General features: G+C 31.7%; 1 protein-coding gene across 1 annotated transcript in view; it reads right to left on the bottom strand.

Moving 5' to 3' along the window:
- Window positions 1–18,991, bottom strand: part of LOC140049627 (extracellular matrix protein 3-like) — an 82,198-nt gene that overhangs the window by 29,739 nt on the left and 33,468 nt on the right. The window contains exon 3 of the mRNA XM_072094564.1: window positions 298–444. Within this exon, the coding sequence (XP_071950665.1) occupies window positions 298–444 (147 nt within the window). The remainder of the gene's footprint in view (window positions 1–297; window positions 445–18,991) is intronic.

The following is an 18,991-nucleotide window of genomic DNA, read 5'->3' as shown; positions in this document are numbered from 1 at the left end:
GACAGAGAAAGACGACATCAAAAAGTGTCTTCATACAATGCCACTGAAGCAAAGAGAACAAATGCAGATGGAGAACTACTGGTGGTCAACATTCGCAGCGAATGTGGAGAATTACTAATGGTCAACCTTCGCAGCAAAGGTGGAGAACTACTTGTGGTCAACTTTTGTAGCGAATGTGGAGAACTACTAATGGTCAACCTTTGCAGCGAAGGTGCACATAATGATCAATTGAATCTCATCAAAATATATCAAAATCTGGCATTCTAAAACATTCCAATATATGAATAAGTTCCTTACCAACAAATGATGTTTCACCAAGGTATCCTCTACGTTTGAGTTTCACGATTAGTTGACCTTCGGTTTCATTTACTTTGTAGTACTCGGATTCTAGGGAAATCCAAGCCCAGTTGAGACGGAATGGCTGATTGGACAGAGTGTTACCACCTGAAATTACATCAAGAAAATCTGGTTACACAACTTTGTTTTAAATTATAAGTACAAATAACAAATCATACAATTATAAAAATGTAATAATATGGATGTAACTTCACTATAGGCCTACTAGGAGATTATAGAGGTTTTTTTGAGGTGGAAGCGTACAATACAATCTCATATTTCTTTACTCTTGCAATATAATAAAAGAACAATAATAATGTTTTGCTAAAAGCTACAAAAATATCTATAAAATCAATGTATTTTTCTATTCAACTTCAAGGATTAATATGTACGAATGCGTTGCCATATAGTTTTTCCTTGATTGAGAAACTGTGACTTCTCACAACTTGTATTGTTATAACTTATAATGGTTGGTAAATCTCTCAAGTATGTTATAATGTTACATTGTTTTCAGAGACATTATTCGGGTATTCCACAAAGATATAAAATTCCAGAAGGAAATGGAAAAATCTGGAGCACATACAACGGACATGAGGTGATCACATTGACACCAATCCAAAGGATATTAAGATAGATATCAGGTACCTAGACAATGTCTTCCTGGAGCCAGTGGTTGTTGGCAGGAAACATTCAAATCCACAAAATATTTTTAGAATAAAAAATAGTGTCATCAGATTAAAAACTGTATGTCGCTTGGTGTGTTCTTAAAAAGTGATATATTAAATTTGAAACTGACACCAGTGTCCAATTTTACCTTTAAATTTCGCCTCTAGCTCTTTAGAAATCTTTAGAAAGAAATCAAACATAATATACAACTGTGACAGTGTCAAATCCATGATATGCTTTGGTGATCTTTTTGTACATTTGTATATTTTACTGATAGCTATTCTCTTCTAAGCTTATTATACTTTTTCCTATACTAAAAATCAATTCAACTAATACAATAAATAAATATTACTATTTCTATTGATATAGAATATTTCAACATGCCATAGTATCAAATTACAAGTGAAATACTTCATATATCACTGACCCTTGAAGAAAGGGGCAATCCAATGCTTTTAACCCAGTTTGTGCTTAAAATGCCCTTTATTTGCCCTTTATATAACCTTTTAGATTGATATAGCAGTATCCTGAGAATTGGGACCCAAAATAGTGTCCCCTTAATATAGGGATTTACTTTGCATAGAGTTGTTAGCTTGGCAGCAAAGTATCCCCTTGAGGGGAGGGGTTCTACTTATTATGTATTTATGAGAAAGGATATATGAAAAATTGAACAACTATTCTACCTATTAAATATATTATTTACAATAACGTTTTTTCTTAAGTTTTATATAAAAAAACGCATTTTATTTCTCTTGGCATGTGATCAAAAGACGGGTAGTGATTTCTGGCTGAAACGGACACTGAGTCACTTTAGAAGTGTCACTTTTGCAGAATCATAAATCATATGCTTCAGATATATTTGATTTTTGGAATTATTTTGCAAGCATTCATCATAGAGTGCCTACCCTAATTTCCATATTGTTGCAAGATTGTATTATTATCCGATGAAGATTAATAAAGTTACTCATCTTAAAAAGTGCAAACATAATTCAAGGTTTACCAAAAATCCTGTAGATAAAATGAGATATCAAAACCCTACAACAATAAAAAATAATCTAAGCCTATGTCCACACATACACTAATAGTTACAAGTGTATAATTTTATTTATATTAGAAATTAGCTTAATTTAATTGGTGGTCAACTTCAGTAGATTATAGTTATACGATTTCCCCTGAAAGGTAAAGTTCAACAGAACTCACCAGCATAGATCATCTGATTTTGCAGAAAACGCACAGGCAGTTTTATTTTTATACTTTATATATCTTATAGACTAGAAGTCAAAAATAATAAACGATATCTCCTTCTATGATTTCAAATCTAGTTTATAGCTAGGTAACAAAAACTAAAGATAAATATCTAAAAAATCTGATACTCCTGCCAAAAAGCGCAGAAAAAAATCCCTTATTAACTAGGATCATGTGAACTAACATTGAGTTTATCATATTACTAATTAATTCATATGAGGAATTTTCCAATCTATCTTTATATACAGTATTCTTCGATTCTGCACCGGAAAGAGACATTGTACGTCAACACCTGGTGTGAAATTGATACAATAAAAGAAACTAAAAGAAATTACAAGAGATATGCATTGCAAGTTCGTCCATTGAAACTTAAACAGAGGAGCCTTGTCAGGACTAAGTGCAAAATTCACAAACAACCCTTTTGTCAGTCTGTGTCAAATGTATTCTACATTTACACAATAATAGCTTCATTTATTTACTATCATTACTAACTATTAGTACTATGTTACTACACCGTAAACAATTAATATCAATATATATATAGTAGAAAAATATATTATGCCTTAAGACATATAGTATATAATAGAACATCTTTATCCTATTGAGGGGATGGACCTTCCCTGCCATTCAGGGACTACCCTAGCCTAAAGTAAATTTTCTTCTTCCAAAATAAATTAATCATATATACTGTTTTTAACTTTAGAGTTTAACCTATATAAGATTGTGAAAAAATAACTTATTAAAAGATCATGTGAACAAGAAAATACGGATTTTAGAAAGCTTTTGCCCTATAAAAATAACCTTTTTAACTGACTGCAAAAAGTATGCCAATGTGTGAACTCAAAAGACACCTTTTGCAACACTTATAAATCTAATTATTTATCACACTAACAATCATACTGCCACCTTTCATCCAACCTGAGCAGGATATGGTTACTGAACACAATATTTTCATTGATATTTTGTTTTTATAGTATGTATCTATTTCTTATACTAAAATTTAAGATTTTGCACAAGTGCAGCTAGACATCTTCAGGCTAAGTTGCAAATGTAAACATTCAGTTGTGAAGGAGATCCCATTGGGTATAAGATCACAGTTGTGTTGACTCATTTTAGTGTAATGTTTGGGTGGGTTTTAAGTGCAAAGCTGTTGCTATCAATCAAATGTATTTAATAGGTTTTAGAATAGGATTTATTCTATATTGATAGTTATCAAATGTTTCAACACCTATGCTTTTACATTTAGAACTATGATGTACTCCTCATATAACACCTCAGGTACACCAAATGTAACTTGCACTTTGACAGGTTTTTAATGTAACACACAAGCCCTTTTAATCATGGTGGTTGTTAAACATAATGGAAGATAATAGTGAATACATAATCATAGAGCAAATAAACATTGTGGTCTTTTATATATAAACAAAGTATACAACATTTATAAAAAACTTTCTTTCCTGAGCTCATTGTTGACATGCAACAAATCACTAACATTTGTTTATTTTTACAACATTGCCTTATAGCACAGTTTTAATGATGTATAGTGTATTCGGAAATTATACCCATATTTCATTTTAATATGGTGAAAGAGTAAAAAAAGAATCACTGGTTGTTTTTAGAATGTTTATAATTCCCCACAAAAATGGGAATTGTTATAAATTTTAGTTGACAATCTGTATACACAGCCAATTATAAAAGGGAGAAGATTTTATTTTTTTTAACTTTTAAGTCACTTAATCCCTAAAGCAAGACCAGTAGTGAAGATAGAATTTTCTAGGATTAAGCATGGACAAGGGATTAATAAGAGGAAGCAAGTAGCTAAACTTGGATTTAGAGAAACTAAAATAAGTTTAGGTTGGCCTATAGCTCAAGGAATTGCACTTTTAAAAAGTATAAAAATATTAAATTACTATTCAACATACTAAACCATTGTAGAATTTAAATTGAGTAATGATGGTAAAAATTAAGAGATTGAATCACAGAATATAACAATTACTATAATATTGCAATGATTAATTTAATTAATAATGTCAATTCAATTTTGTCATTACATTTCACTCAAATATAGTCTTCATTTGAATTTTTTCATGGAAAATATGACTATAATTTCCTTTTCATGTGGCGCTGCAAATTATTTCAATATCATAGAGAAACAGGAAAATATATGTCAAGTGCCTTAGTTAAGATTATTCAATAGTTTCGGTTCACTTGTATTACAAGGTTCTATATAGCGAAATAAATGATGATGATCTGGGATAACTTGGTGACCTGCAAATAAGGAGTATAACATTGGTGTATACAGTAGCTAACTGAAACTGGCTAGTTTATGATAATACAGTATTAATCCCTTGTGTTTGTATATTGGCCATTAAAAAATATCCCATGATATAGGATTATATCTGTAGTATAATATCTCAACCTTGTTTGTGAAAAAGTACTATTATCAGCAAGGGAAACATAAAAATATCAATTTCTATTTTTCCCACTGTGATTTAACCATGGTAACAAGGATGGGAACATAGAAAACCAGTTTAATTACAACACTATACACAATATTCAAATCAAAACAGGTTTCAAATTTAGTCTCATAACCAAGATGCTATATCTGTTAAATTTATGGGGCAAACATTTACGAAAGACATTTGTAGTACAGTACAATTTACAAAGATATTGTAATGGAGTGGAAAAAATTACCATAACAGATTTCCAAATTCAGGAATTTTAGAAGGCATATTTTCAAATTTATAAATAGTTTTCCACCAAAGGCTACTGTATCATGCATTATCACTACAGACTTAAACATAAAAAGTACCAATATAAATCAATAATGAGCTCAAACATTTTTTATTTAAATTTTTTAACTTGAGAAGAGAAATCTTCCTATTGCCATTTTGCAAGCTTATCTATTTCTGCCTGTTTTTTTTCTTGACAATATAATTAAATGAAAATAATGGTATTGACCATTTTGATAAAACATATAATAGGCCTATATTCAACAGGTAGATTTAACAAGCTTTTTACTGTGGTTACATGGGAATAGAAATTATGTAAATAAAGATGTCAACAGACCGCTTTAAAGGTAGCATGGACTTTTGAGGTAGTTTCTAGCACTTTTCCTTCAATGTCACTTTATTATTAACCCACCTGTTCCTTAGAAGCTTATTAACTGGCACAAAGGTCTTACAATTTATGCTTTAGTATTAACTCTTTAAATAGCCCATATGCAAACTGTTTTGGTAACATTATTAGGTAATGTTAAATACAAAATATTGAAATATGAAAGAATTAAGTGATAATTTCATTCATTGCACAGGCTTTCTCCTGAGAAAAGATTCCACCATTGTGCAAAATATTCTTATTTTTGTTATATTTTGCTCATACTTACTACATAAATTATAAGGATTGTTTTTGTCTTCGTTCTTCAGGACTCAACAAATTTTACTATGATTAGGGGTTGGCCGTGTTAGTAAAACATGTTTTTTCTTGTTCATTTCATTCGTTCATTAAGTGTCTCCCTATCCCAAAGATCCTCTACCACTATATTTTAAATTGTTTGCATTAATTATTTTAGTCCATTCCTGTTTATCATAGCACAAAGTTTTCTAAACTCCAAACTTTACTGTAGTATCATATGCAAGGTACTACATTTCTACTAATTCAAACAACATGGTGTATATTAAATTTTGCCAGATATTGTGCTACTAATTTGGTTCATTTGTTTATTTTATGTCAGCACCTGCAGAATGGAACTAACAACAAGCATGCATTGTGTTAGGGTCAATGTACATCTAATTTAGCAAAAAGTACAATAAAATTCAGTAAAGTAAGGAAACAGACTACTTTGATAGAAAATGGATGTTTTTACTAATCAATCAATTATGCACTGTTCCAATCCATTAATGGCCATTTGTAGTGTAACCTTCAGTTACTATTTTGTTTTTATTCTGTAAACTATAAAACACTAATAATATGGATATTTTAGAACTGTTTAACAGATAATTTTTTAAATGAACATTAATTAACCAAGGTTTATTTGTGGTATTTTACAATTTCCTTTTTTTTATAATGATCGTTCTCAATAAACAACAGATGGTTTGTGTTGTTTTTATGAGTGGCAAACTTTTAACATAATCTTTAACTGGTGCAACTCATAAATATCAAGTAGACCACCTTATGATATACAAATTTCATATCATTTGGGATTTAATATTATTATTATCATGTTAAAACATTTATACAATATTGTAATAACACTGAAAAAAGAAAACATTTCTGCAGGTTGATCAGGATTGTGTCTCTTAGATCTTGCTCTAATAAATGTTAGTACAGTATTTGACTCCCTCGATTACAAAGAAATCATTGTGCCTAAAGAGTTCGATCCTCATACATTTTAATCAGAATCAGGCCAGAGAGAAAAACTTTATACCTATTTGTTTGCTGTTTAATTCTGTAAACCAATTCATCAATTGTTTATGTTTCAGATAAAATACAATGTTCTGAATATTCTAAAAGTATCCTCTACTGTACTTTATGCTTTCCTCATTGATATCTCATGCATCATCTGTCATCTCTGCTGGTAACTTCACACTTAGGATACACCAGACTATTATGACCTAAGAGAGATGTCAGGTTGGACTAGCAAAAATAAACATTTTATTTATCATCCTCAACAAACTAGTTATGCTAAACTTTTAAATGAGTTTACTGTACTTCTATGGGCCTGTTTCTATTGAAAAATAAAAAAAGAACGGTTCTTTGGAAACCGGTTTCGGCTGTTGTTTATAAATAAAGATCGCGTTGCAGCTCAATTTTTACTCCAATAAAACCGGTTCCGTCCATGTGCGTTCGTTATGAATGACGTTATTATATACACCACAATGCAGTTCGTTAGGCGGAAGCGTGATTGGATCGAGGTCATGTTTACTTTTTTTCGCATAGCGCGATCCCCAAGAAATAGCATCCATTTCATCATAGAAGGGGGAATTATTACCTGAAACGTTATTGTGGTCCTTGGTTAAAGTATAGGTACGTCGCACCCTCTGATATTGTCAAGTTGAACTCGTCTAGCTTTCACACGCTTTACAATACAGTATTCTTAAATGTAGGCCTACGCGAGTCTTTCTTCCGACTCCCGACAAGTCCCCTCATCTTCTTCCCTTCACATATTTTTTACAAACCTCGGTCAACATATCTAGAGAAATAAAAATGACTTAGGCCTAGGTCCTATCACGCTGGTTTGACTGCGAGTTGACCGCAATCGTCCCAGTGCAGCAGACTGCAGAGTTCAGTTTTTGGGGTCAAATTGAGACCGCGATTGTGTTGCAGCTAAAAATTGCTCCGCGAAAACCGGTTTCAGAACGGTTATTTGCGATCGAGACCGAAATCAACTGGCGTTTTTGAAACCGTTTTTAAGATCGGTTCTTTTTTGTGGTTTTTTGTGGGGACCCATTTCTGCTGGCAAGAAAAAACAGTTCTTGAAAAGAACGGTATTCAAAACCGTATTCTCTGCTCTATAGAAACAGGCCCTATATTTTCAGTGAATGGTGACCAAAGGTGAACCATTTTTACTGACCTTTTATGGACCATAATATCCAGGAGGCTTGGTAGCAACTGTTGTGATGACCACTAATAATTTCTAGATTTAGATGAGCTTAGAACAGGTGAAATAAATAAATCAGGTACTTACACATTATCACCTTTTATTTTATGAGTATTCTATGTGCTTTGGGTCCACTTTGAACTGAATTTAACACATACAAATAATTTATAAATAGAATTCCATAAATTCTACTTCTATGATTCTACATATTGTATACCATTGAAGTATAGCCTATACTATTCTATTGATCCCTAATAGTAATACTAAATAAAGAAATTCCTCAAATTCAATTAATATGCCTGTATATACTATATTGACTCCATTCCTAAAGTTTACCCTTCAACAAACTAAATAGTACCATATTAAATCAAATCAAGAGTACAAATATTTGCCATCAAGACAGGTCTACTGCCCCCCAGAGAACTTGAACAACTGATTGAAGTTTCCTAGACCAGGAAAATGGCTTCCGATTGGCTACAATTAAACAGTTTCTGGGGTCCACTTAAGTTGATCCTTATAATCAATTAAAGTTCTCTATACCAATTGTGATGGATTGTGGGAAGAGATATACTGACCAGTTGGTTCAATTAATAATGTAATTGTATTGAAGAATCTAATTCTTTCACATGCAACCTAGACCTAGGAGTGTATAAGGCATTCATTTTGCTGGGTGGAGATGGGCAGGAACATCCATCTTCAAATTCTTAGCAACCCCCCCCCCCCCCCCCCCCCAGCCAATGCCTATCATCCAGCCAAGGCCTATCATCCAGCCAATGCCTATCATCCAGCCAAGGCCTATCACCCAGCATAACTCATCTTTGATGCCGTATCTTCCTTCAATATCTCTAACATGTTTCAAACCACCCAGGTTTTAAAATAACATCAATATCCAGCAAATAAGTAATTCAGCTATCTTGTTTGCTTTGCTATTTCTTTGTAAATCAAATAAGCCTAACATTACATTAAAATAGTGAATAATATGTAATTCCATAGCCAACATTGCTAAAATATAAAAGCCCCGAGGGAATTATTTAAATAAGAAAAACATAAGAACACTTCTTTGAAAACATCCATCCTTTACTAAAACCCTACTGAGTTTGTGAGTTGGTCATTATTTATAATTTAAATAGGCCCCTGGATGATGATGTTCCAGAAATAAATTTAAAATCAGTTTCCAATGACTATATGTATTCTATTATCAATAATACAGCTTTAAGCTGAAAACATCTTGGGTGAAAGCATACTGTTTCTTGTTGGCTCTGATATGTGGGACAGTATCAATCATCAAATGAACCCATTTAGGATGAAGTTCACAGTCAATGTAATTCACTGGTCTGGAAAATGGAAGATTACATAGGATATGATATGCTCATTTGGAAATCTATTTCTTGTAGGCTTATATAAAATATATATTTTTAACCTATGACTATCAAGAATATTATAGTATAATAAAAGCCAGAAATGTACAAGAATCTTTCCAGAAAATGAATTGGTAAATCAGATGAAGGTCCCATATGTGTATACCATATTTTCCTCTTTCAAAAAGTAGGTCAGAAGCCATACAATGTAAAAATAACATTTTTTCAAGGAACTCAGCTGCATAATAATTGAATGGAACATTGATGCAAACATTTAATCCTCAACTAGCATTCTATACTATGAAATACATAGATAAAAGAAAAATGTATCAAGTGAAATAACCCTAACTACAGTTTACAAAAGGCTATCTAGATCAATAAGTTGTATCATAAAAATGCTTGATGACACAGAAAATTTAAACTTGAGCAGGAATGACTTCAGTAGTGTAAATGGAGGCAAAGGTTAATCTCTAGGAACTAGCTCAAAGAATTATAGGTTCATAAATCAAGTCATCATCACTGTGATTAGGAAAAAGGATTGAGTGCTGAATATGGATGCTGCAAGAACAACCCCATTGACCTGACATGACCCAACACACTGTTAGCAAATAAACTTTGTAGATGAAGCCAGGCTATTTTAACATTGTCTGGATGCTTTGATAATAATAATAATGACATTGTACCATTGGAATTTGTATAAACCATTATCCATCATTTGGAATGTCCTATGTATATAATATAGATTAGGTATGTGCAAAAAAAATCATATAGAACAGTGTTTAGTAAAATATCCTGGATTTGATTTAATGCTCCTATAGAAATCTAGATCTATCTACAAAAGAAGAAGCCTACTATTCTGCTACTATGGTCATTAATGAAAGACAACAATCTCAATCCTTTTTTTAATAGTGTTTTAAGTTATATTTATATCATGTATTGTACATGAGAGAAAAGCACCACCTCTAAAGGAAATAAAAGGTGGTACAAACAGGTGTTGAACCCATGCCTTCTCATATGCCAGTCTTATTACTTTACCAATGTACCATAATCGCTCTTTAAAAAAGTCACATTATCCAATACCTTGTACTTATGGTAGTTATATTAGGGAGTTGTAAAATATTTTACAACTCCCTGGTTATATATTTAACATTTACAAAAAATGTCTAGCCTTCTACAAATGAACATCGCAACAACAAGCCATACTATAACAATTATTTTCCCATTTATGTAAAGGCCAAACTATTTTAACATATCAGTTCAAATTAAAGAAGAAATCTTGACATGACACCTGCTATATTTTTATCATTCTAAAGTATTATAGCAAGTGCATCAAGATTCTCCTGTATAGTTTCCAAAAAAATGCCTTTCTGAGTTACTGTATGTAAAAGTAATGTTAACTAAACCTTTTGCCAACACAAATAAATAACCAATTACAAAAAACATTGACATTACAGGTAATATTTTATTCATAAATATAAGTTGATTTTGTTTAAGAATTAAGTACTTTATTCTCCTGGGAAAGGTAAGGTGCATCTTACTGTCAAGGTTTTCAAGCATATTGAAGATTATGTATTATCCTGTAGATGTTTGTTTACAACAAAGCCTGAGCTATGTGACAAGTTCAGGCGGACATCTACCCTATGTGTGCCAAACCTCTTGACAGTAGCAAAACTTAATCCTCCACTTCCCTAAGAAATTTTAAGATTTCCCCAAAAAATTGTAAGATTTCCTAAGGAAGATGTGAATAATTTGATCTGTTTATCTTTTAATGATAAGGAATCTGCAAATCTGCCATCTGCACACATTTCATTTTTATTTTGGATGTACTAAACAAACATACATAGCACATTGACATTGAATTGTGACAAATTAGCTCCTTGTCTGAACACAAATTGCTTGTGTTTTTTTGCAAATGTATTTTCATTTTTGGAATACTACCTAAACTTATAAATAGAACATATAACTTCTTTCTTTAATTCAAAACAAACATTGTTTTAACAAATCTTTATTATTAATGTATATTTACATTTGTGAAGGCTATCAAAACAAAAATACAATTATTGGAAGCATTTCAAACTGTAAATCTGCTTAACAACATTCTTGGTAACCTTAGTTTGACCTCATATTCAAAGTTACATCCTGTCCTCATATGGTAAAGGTATCAAAATGTCTTTTCTCCATTAGGCTAACTAATTATTTTACACCTAGTGTGCTAAAGCCTTTACTGTTGCCCTATTGAAGGTTGGTTTCAAGTGCCTTAACCCCATCTTCCTTTACCTGATATTTCAATACAAAAGTCTAATCAATACAGTATTTGGAATGTTAATATCTCCCTCTAGAGTTCAAATTGTATACCAACAAAAACACATGGTATCCCTGGAATATGAAAGTCAGTAAATGTTAAAATGTCAATTTTCAATAAGTTGATTAAACCAGTAGAGGAAATAATGATTAAAGCACTATAAAAGAAAATGAAAGAGGTTTCTGGTTTTTTTTTTGGGTGGACAACGGTCAGGAGCGCTCACTGGCTAAACCCAGGGCCCCAGATCTTAAGGGCATATGAGCAGCCAATATAACTTCAGTATTAGAGGGTCCCTTAGGAGGGGTGCTAAACCATGGGACCACTTTTTCATTTCATTTCATTTCATTTATTTATTCGACCAACAAAACATATATACAATGTACAAAGATGAAATTGGTCAGGGACTGCTAAAGTAATATGATTACCTGTAACCACAAGAGTCAGCAGTCCCATTTTCCCCTTTGTTACGCCACTGCATTGAGAGAGCAGAGACATTTCCAATAAAAATGCCTATCCTTTAAAGTAATCTCAATTTTGAAAGAGTTTTACTATTTTTTTTTATGATTCTATACCATTATTCATTAACCAGACAAAAGGTGTCTTGTGAAAACAAGCAATCATAGAATAACCATTACCATATTATTATATTAAGTATGTCACAAACTGAAATTCACACAATGTGTCTGTCTGCATCAAAGTAGATGACACCTATATAATAAGTCTACGCCTGGGAATCAGGTCACTATTCTAAGGGAAAAAAGAACTTCTATAATATATATGAAAGAGGATAATTAATATACTCAATATAATCAAATCACAAATAAATTTAGAACTCTTTCATTTGAGAGCAATCTTATGGATTAACATTAATTCCATTTCAGATATAGCTATTTTTAGTATAACATGCTTACTGTATAATAATTAAGCTTGGTTCCCACTATGACGTAACGCAAGATTGTAGATGCAACGCATGCGTGTTGACTACTGACAAACGAGTTTGAATAATTCATTGCATGTGATTGGTGAACTAACTTACTTTGTGTTGTATGCTTGTGTTGCCTCTCTAGTGGGAACCAAGCATTACCAAACTTTACTCTTTTCTCTTCTCCTTTGTACAGTACCAGTACTCTTTCGCAGTTTTAAAATTACTGATTATCTTTTTAGAGAATTTAAAATGCATTACATGTGTTTTGTATGTAGGAAGATAACCTTACAATTATCATTTTGAATTTATAATTACGTGTTTTCAATCTGTTCAAAAGAAATTAAATGAGGAATGACACGGGGAATGGCATCAATGACACCAATTTTGTAAACTTTTCTTTTAGGTTTGCTTTATGTCTACTCTGCTAGTATGCAAAACAGACAATAGGAAAACAAAATCAACTGATATAATAGCAAGACTGTAGGCTTACTGCTGTTAAAAAGAATCAAAATATACATTTCATAAATCAATAGGCCAGGTTTAATATTACTTAATTTCCTACAGTTGTGCCATAATTATTTGTTTCCTCCTTATAAACCATCTGAAGGCAGACAGGAAATTAAAGAAGAAGAAGCAACACACTTCCTAAACAAATAATTTTATCCTGTGATAGTTGACACATTGTTGTTAATATCAGTCGCCTTTTCTTCCTACCATGGATATACATCTTATTGCGATCAGGCCTAGCAAATTGACTGCACTCAATATGCATGCACTATTTGCAATGCGTAAACAAGTGCAAAATCTAACTGACAAACAAATAGGACATAGCTTTATATTCACTTTGAATTATTTCTGGTAAGCTACAAATTGCAACATTGGATAAACTTTCGATCACTTGAGAATATTGAACCAAAAATTCTAATGCAATGTCTGTCAGAATACGATTATATTATACGATTTATTAATCTTGATCAAAAATGTGTATAGTAAATGTACAAAAATACAGTACAGTATCTTTATTTCGATAACATTTATCCCTTTCAAATTTGCTTTCAATTTTCAGGCCTTTCTAAAGTAGTTTGAAACATCAACATACACCAGTCAATTGATAAAATGATGCTACCCAACTGTGTAACTAATAGCAACTCAATAGCCAATAAGAAAGCAATGTTGGATGCAAATTAACCTCTCAGGGAATCAGAGTCATAAGCAATTGAAAGATGATCTATTGAAGACAAGATACCACTGAGTTCTTATCAAGACTAATAATTGTAACAAATTAGCTCAATTGATAATACAACTTTGTATCTAATTTAAAAAGGTAAAGGTTTGTCTAGCAAATATAAACTCACACACAAACTATTAATAACAACAAACCCAAAAAATTAAATTCACAGAGTTTGATTGACCATCACCATTCGCATTTATAATACCCTTATATTAAAAACTTTCTTTATCTTAATTGAATACCACTTATATGTATTGACTTAAGTGAAATACTTAGTATTTAAGAGATATCTCACTAGTGTGATTGATAAATACTGGAAATATGAGTACAGTACCTTTGGGTAATTCTTGATTCTTGAGCCTTTTTTTAAAAATAAAAGTTGTTGTCCACCTAAACATTGGACAAGAGAAGCCCTTGGTAAATTTATAGGACCAGCCAGAGGTGCTCCTGGCTTAGTTTCATCCATCATTCAGATAAATTTTGTAGTGGAACTGTAGCTTGGTGGTTAACATGCTTGCCTTCCAATCCCAAGGTCCCGGGTTCAATCCTGACCTAGTGCAGGGTTGTAACTCATGACTCTTTCAACTCCACTCCCTAAGCCTCAAATGAGACTTAGTTTATAAGCACGATAAATTAATAAATAGTTTATCTATCCTGTAATTGGCGAGTTACTCGCTGTTTGATGAGTATGAAATAAAAAAAAAAAATAAATAAATAAGAATAAAAAAATACAAGACTAATTGACATTGTCGTTAGCGACAGAAGTCAGTCAAAATAATTGTGCAATATTCATACTTTATCTATTACTAAATTACCATCATACTTTTTTTCTTTGATAAGATACTTGACATGCCAATATCATCATGTTACTTGTAAACATATCTTGCCTTAAAGCATGTAATACATGACTCTGTTTCTGTTTACTCTGTCATTTAATCGGGTCTAGATATTAAACAATTTTAAATATGGCGAGTTGAATGGTCGAGCAAAGTCATAATATCAGCACAGGTTCAAGTCTCCTCTCAACAACTGTACAGTATATGTTTGAATATACAAAGGAAATTCCAAAACTCAAATATAAAATCATTAAACTACTTCTTTACGTTAATTACTTCTTCCTTCCACATTGGTGGTCATCAAGGCTTTAGAATATTCAGATTTTCTTTTATTATAAAAAGGCCATGGTTAAATTTATTATGTCATTATTGCACTAATTTAGCGCCAAGGCGTTTTACTTTATCTCCAATTTATGTTACCTTGGAAAACAAATGAATAACATGAATTTTTCATTATAAATTCTTTTTTTTTATATAATACAAAATAAAGAAATATCTATAAATAATTTTTATGAGTCAGATGTCTTGCCCTACTGTGTAATGGGATTTGAACCCACAACCTCAAAATCACTAGTCTGACGTTTATACCTTTAGATAACATAGCTAGACTTGTAGCATCTTCATGCATAAGAGCTGACATAAATCTTCACATTAATTCAAAAAATCATAATCCTATTACTGTTATGAAATTTGTAATATAACAGCAACCGATATAAACTTGTCACTGATCAATCAATCAATCAATATCGATAACTTGGTAAATCACAACCTTATCTTTTAATCGTTATGTTCACTATTTGTCTTAAAGCCCCATTCCCTACGTTTTTTAGATCTAATTTAAGATCACAAACTATATTTAATGTAAAAATAATACTATATGGTCCTATTGCGATAACTTTTTTCGTCTTTAAACGGTTAAAAATGTGAAAAATAAGTCGATTTTAATAATTATAGCGGCCCGCTATAAATCCCAAAATGCATTGCGCGCGGATTGATATTTTTGTTTTTCACCTGTAATTCGCCCACTTTTCAATCGATCGTGAGGCCAAAACAAATGGAAGACTCCTAACTTTTCAGCGAAAATACCGGGTTTTCCCCAATTTGTATCAAAGGAGTCTGGCAAAAATAGAAAGACAATTAATGCAGCAACTATACAACGTCAGGCTAGGTATATAGCTCGCGTACGATGTTCGTACGTTACCGATGTTTACCAGCTAGGCCTACAAAACTAAGCCTAGCTAGGCTAGGCCTAAGACCGTCCACGAGAGGTCGATCGCCGCGAGCTACTTAGGTAGTGCATTGTTTCTCACTTTTTATCATAATTTACCATAAAACGTACATTTAAGACAAGAAATGACATGGTTTAATGTTTTTAAAGTGATATATATGTATAATTTTCCAAAAAACGTCCAAAATTGCAGGGAAGGGGTCTTTAAAAAACTTTTTCAAGTACTGTAATGGCGCCTACTTTACAGCTTCCCTGGAACAATATAGCTGAGAAAATTTAATACAACAAAAACCTTGAGGCATGAACTCTACCCAAAAGCTAATTTCTATCCTACACTGATTCGAGGTAATCTGACAAGGTGTCTGTCGGGTTAAATATCTACTCAAGATATTATTTTATCAAAACAAACTGTAGATACAAACAAATTCGAAACAGAAATACTAGAGTTATAGACATCCTCTGAGAGAAACTTTAGACTATAGCTATTGGGAAAAAATTAAAAAAACAAGGTATACAGGTATTTGATATTAAAAGGCAGTTGAACCAGAACGCATTAAAACCTTGTTCGCACTGGACTTGAAAAATGTCACAATTTGACCATTGTTCGCACTTGGATATTTTCATGGAGTTAGTTTTACCAAGATTTACCGTGATGTTAAAAACGATTGACTCACATGGTGAATGTTCTGAATTGGACTTTTTTCCCAGCGTGGTTAGTTTAGTCGATACCGAATTGGGTACTTACAATGGGATGTTGGGTGAATGCTTTCTGTAGGTTTTGAATCACAAAATATTTATTTGATTTACTGAATTGGTAGATACAATTAAATTATATTAAACAATTAATTAGTGAAATAATGACGAATGTGCAAATGGTTCATTCACGCCCTAAAGTATGGAAGTACACAAATCCCTGATATGGTAGATTAAAATCCGGAAATCACTATAGATCGCTTGTCGCCTTCATGAATCATTAATCTGTTTGTGGTGGGGGAAAAAATGCTCATCCTTCCTCCAAAAGAAATATTTAAAAAGAACGACCTTCGCCGACAACAAAGTGACGTTGTCATCACTTGAGTCATAATTACAAAAAACAGAACCTGTAAAAAACCTCAATAATTCTTAAAATAAAAAAACAAACCACAATTAATATTAATAGTTGTACAAACTATAAATTGTTACATAATTGAAAGTTTCAAATGTGAATACTAGTGTTTTGTAAAACAACATGTATTTTTTATTTATTTTTTAATTCAATTCAATTCAACTTTTATTTCAGACAATTGCCCATATGGTATAATACATTACAAAGAAAACAAAAAAGATGAAGGAGAGAGGACCAAAACTTTTATCTATTGGTATAATGCCTCTCTCCATTGTAGTACATGTTTAAATCCATCAACAAATATTTATATATACAAATTAACATTCTGTTTTCGCTTTTCATTATCGGTATTGTCAAAATCCTTATGTACTACTATAGACTGTTTATGTCTGAAGTATAAATATTACAATGTTTTCTTGTCTTCAAAAATGTTTTTTTTAATCAATCAAATCTTTACTTTTATTTTATCATTATATCTGGTATCAATAATATCTATGTTACCATCTTGTTGGTTGCATATACCATGGAGAATTGTCTGTTGTTTTTAAAAGAAATTGCATTTTGTAACTGTAGCAATAAACAACAACATCATTGATTCGATAGTGTGGGAATTAAAGGTGTCACAATGGTCAGTGTTATGTTCTATGTCTTGACCATCTGCCCAAATGACCAGGGGCAGCATACATTTTTATTGGATGATATATAACAGTCACCAACTCTAGCTACAGGGCCAGGCCAGTTTGGGGTGTGAATTCCCTTGTTACAATTTTATGAATAATCTATTAGTAGATTGTAATTTATAACTCCATGGTTTAGTTATTCACCTGTTTTAGGAATGTTAATGGTATTGATATATTAATACAGATTTAATTTTTATTAATTTGGTAATGATAAAATAACCAACCAGTAAAGAAGTTCCCTCAGATAAATGTCTTGGCTGAGAAAACTTGAATTGGATACAAAAATTGAAATAAAAACCAAATATGTTGAGCTACAGAATTTTTAAACAAATCCTTTAAAATCTAAAGTATAAGATATCATGTTTCACTGCATTTTTATTCAACTAATTGATATTGAATGAAGTCAATCAATACTCTGTACCTGCCATGTGTCAAATTGTTGCACGTTTAAAGAAATACAAAACGCTTTATTATAATTTTAAGTGTAACATTCTATAAACGCTCAACACGCTCGGTTAGTGGTGTATAATAAATTCCGGGCAAGCAGAGTTCATAATATTATCCTAAAAGTTTGAGTAGTTTGATTTTTTATTCTACTTGTTCACTGTATCATAATAACAGTAAACTATAGCTTAAGTATATAATAATTGAAACTCACAATCAAAGCCCTGAAAGGTGTAATGCTATTGTTAAAAATTAAATATTATATTTATTGTGATAAATGCTCTGTTAAGCTCAACAATAATATACTTATTTTGTCACTATACAAGACTTACTTTAAGAAACAATTTATTATTGTAATTAAGTAGAACTCTCTGGGACACACCTATTCATTGACACTCCTATTAAGGGACACTTTGCTTTGAAACAAATAATGGAAATATATGTTTTAACACTAATTGCCAACCTCTATTCAGAAGACAGAGGACACTGAAGGTGTCCCCTTAATAGAGGATCTACTTGTATGTAGAGATTAGAAGATGGAGGGATGTGAATCAATCATGTGACTTGTGAGAGCAATGAAAAGTTCAAAGTAATTCTTATTTTTATAATTAGAAAAGTTTGTTTCTACATCCTTCGGATGGGATGCTACACAGTTGGTCCTATGTGCATAAACTGTCAATATGCACAATTTGGTGTGTTAAAATTGACAAATCTGGGCCCCAATGTGCCCATAATAAATTAGTATCATTTTGATTATATACTAAATACTAAAATAGGATTTGATCAAAGTGGACCAGAAGTAGCACCTTTGCAGAAAAACAAAATACCTGGCATTGTATTAAAGTTTATTTCCCAAATCTGAGGGTGTGAAAAATTCTTTCCAACACCTTTTGGCGTCTGCTGCTCTATCACACTACAACAAATTGGCTTTAATTCTAAATATTAGATTGCAGCTTTGTGAAGGTCAAAGTTAATGGTCAGTGGGATTTTTCAATTTGACCAATTCACTTGGAAAGCTTTAAAATTATAAAAGGCT

The sequence above is a fragment of the Antedon mediterranea genome, chromosome 5, assembly GCF_964355755.1.
Source record: "Antedon mediterranea chromosome 5, ecAntMedi1.1, whole genome shotgun sequence".
In the NCBI taxonomy this organism is placed as follows: domain Eukaryota; kingdom Metazoa; phylum Echinodermata; class Crinoidea; order Comatulida; family Antedonidae; genus Antedon; species Antedon mediterranea.
The sequence above is the reverse complement of the archived record's forward strand: the minus strand, read 5'-3'. Positions and strand labels throughout refer to the sequence as shown.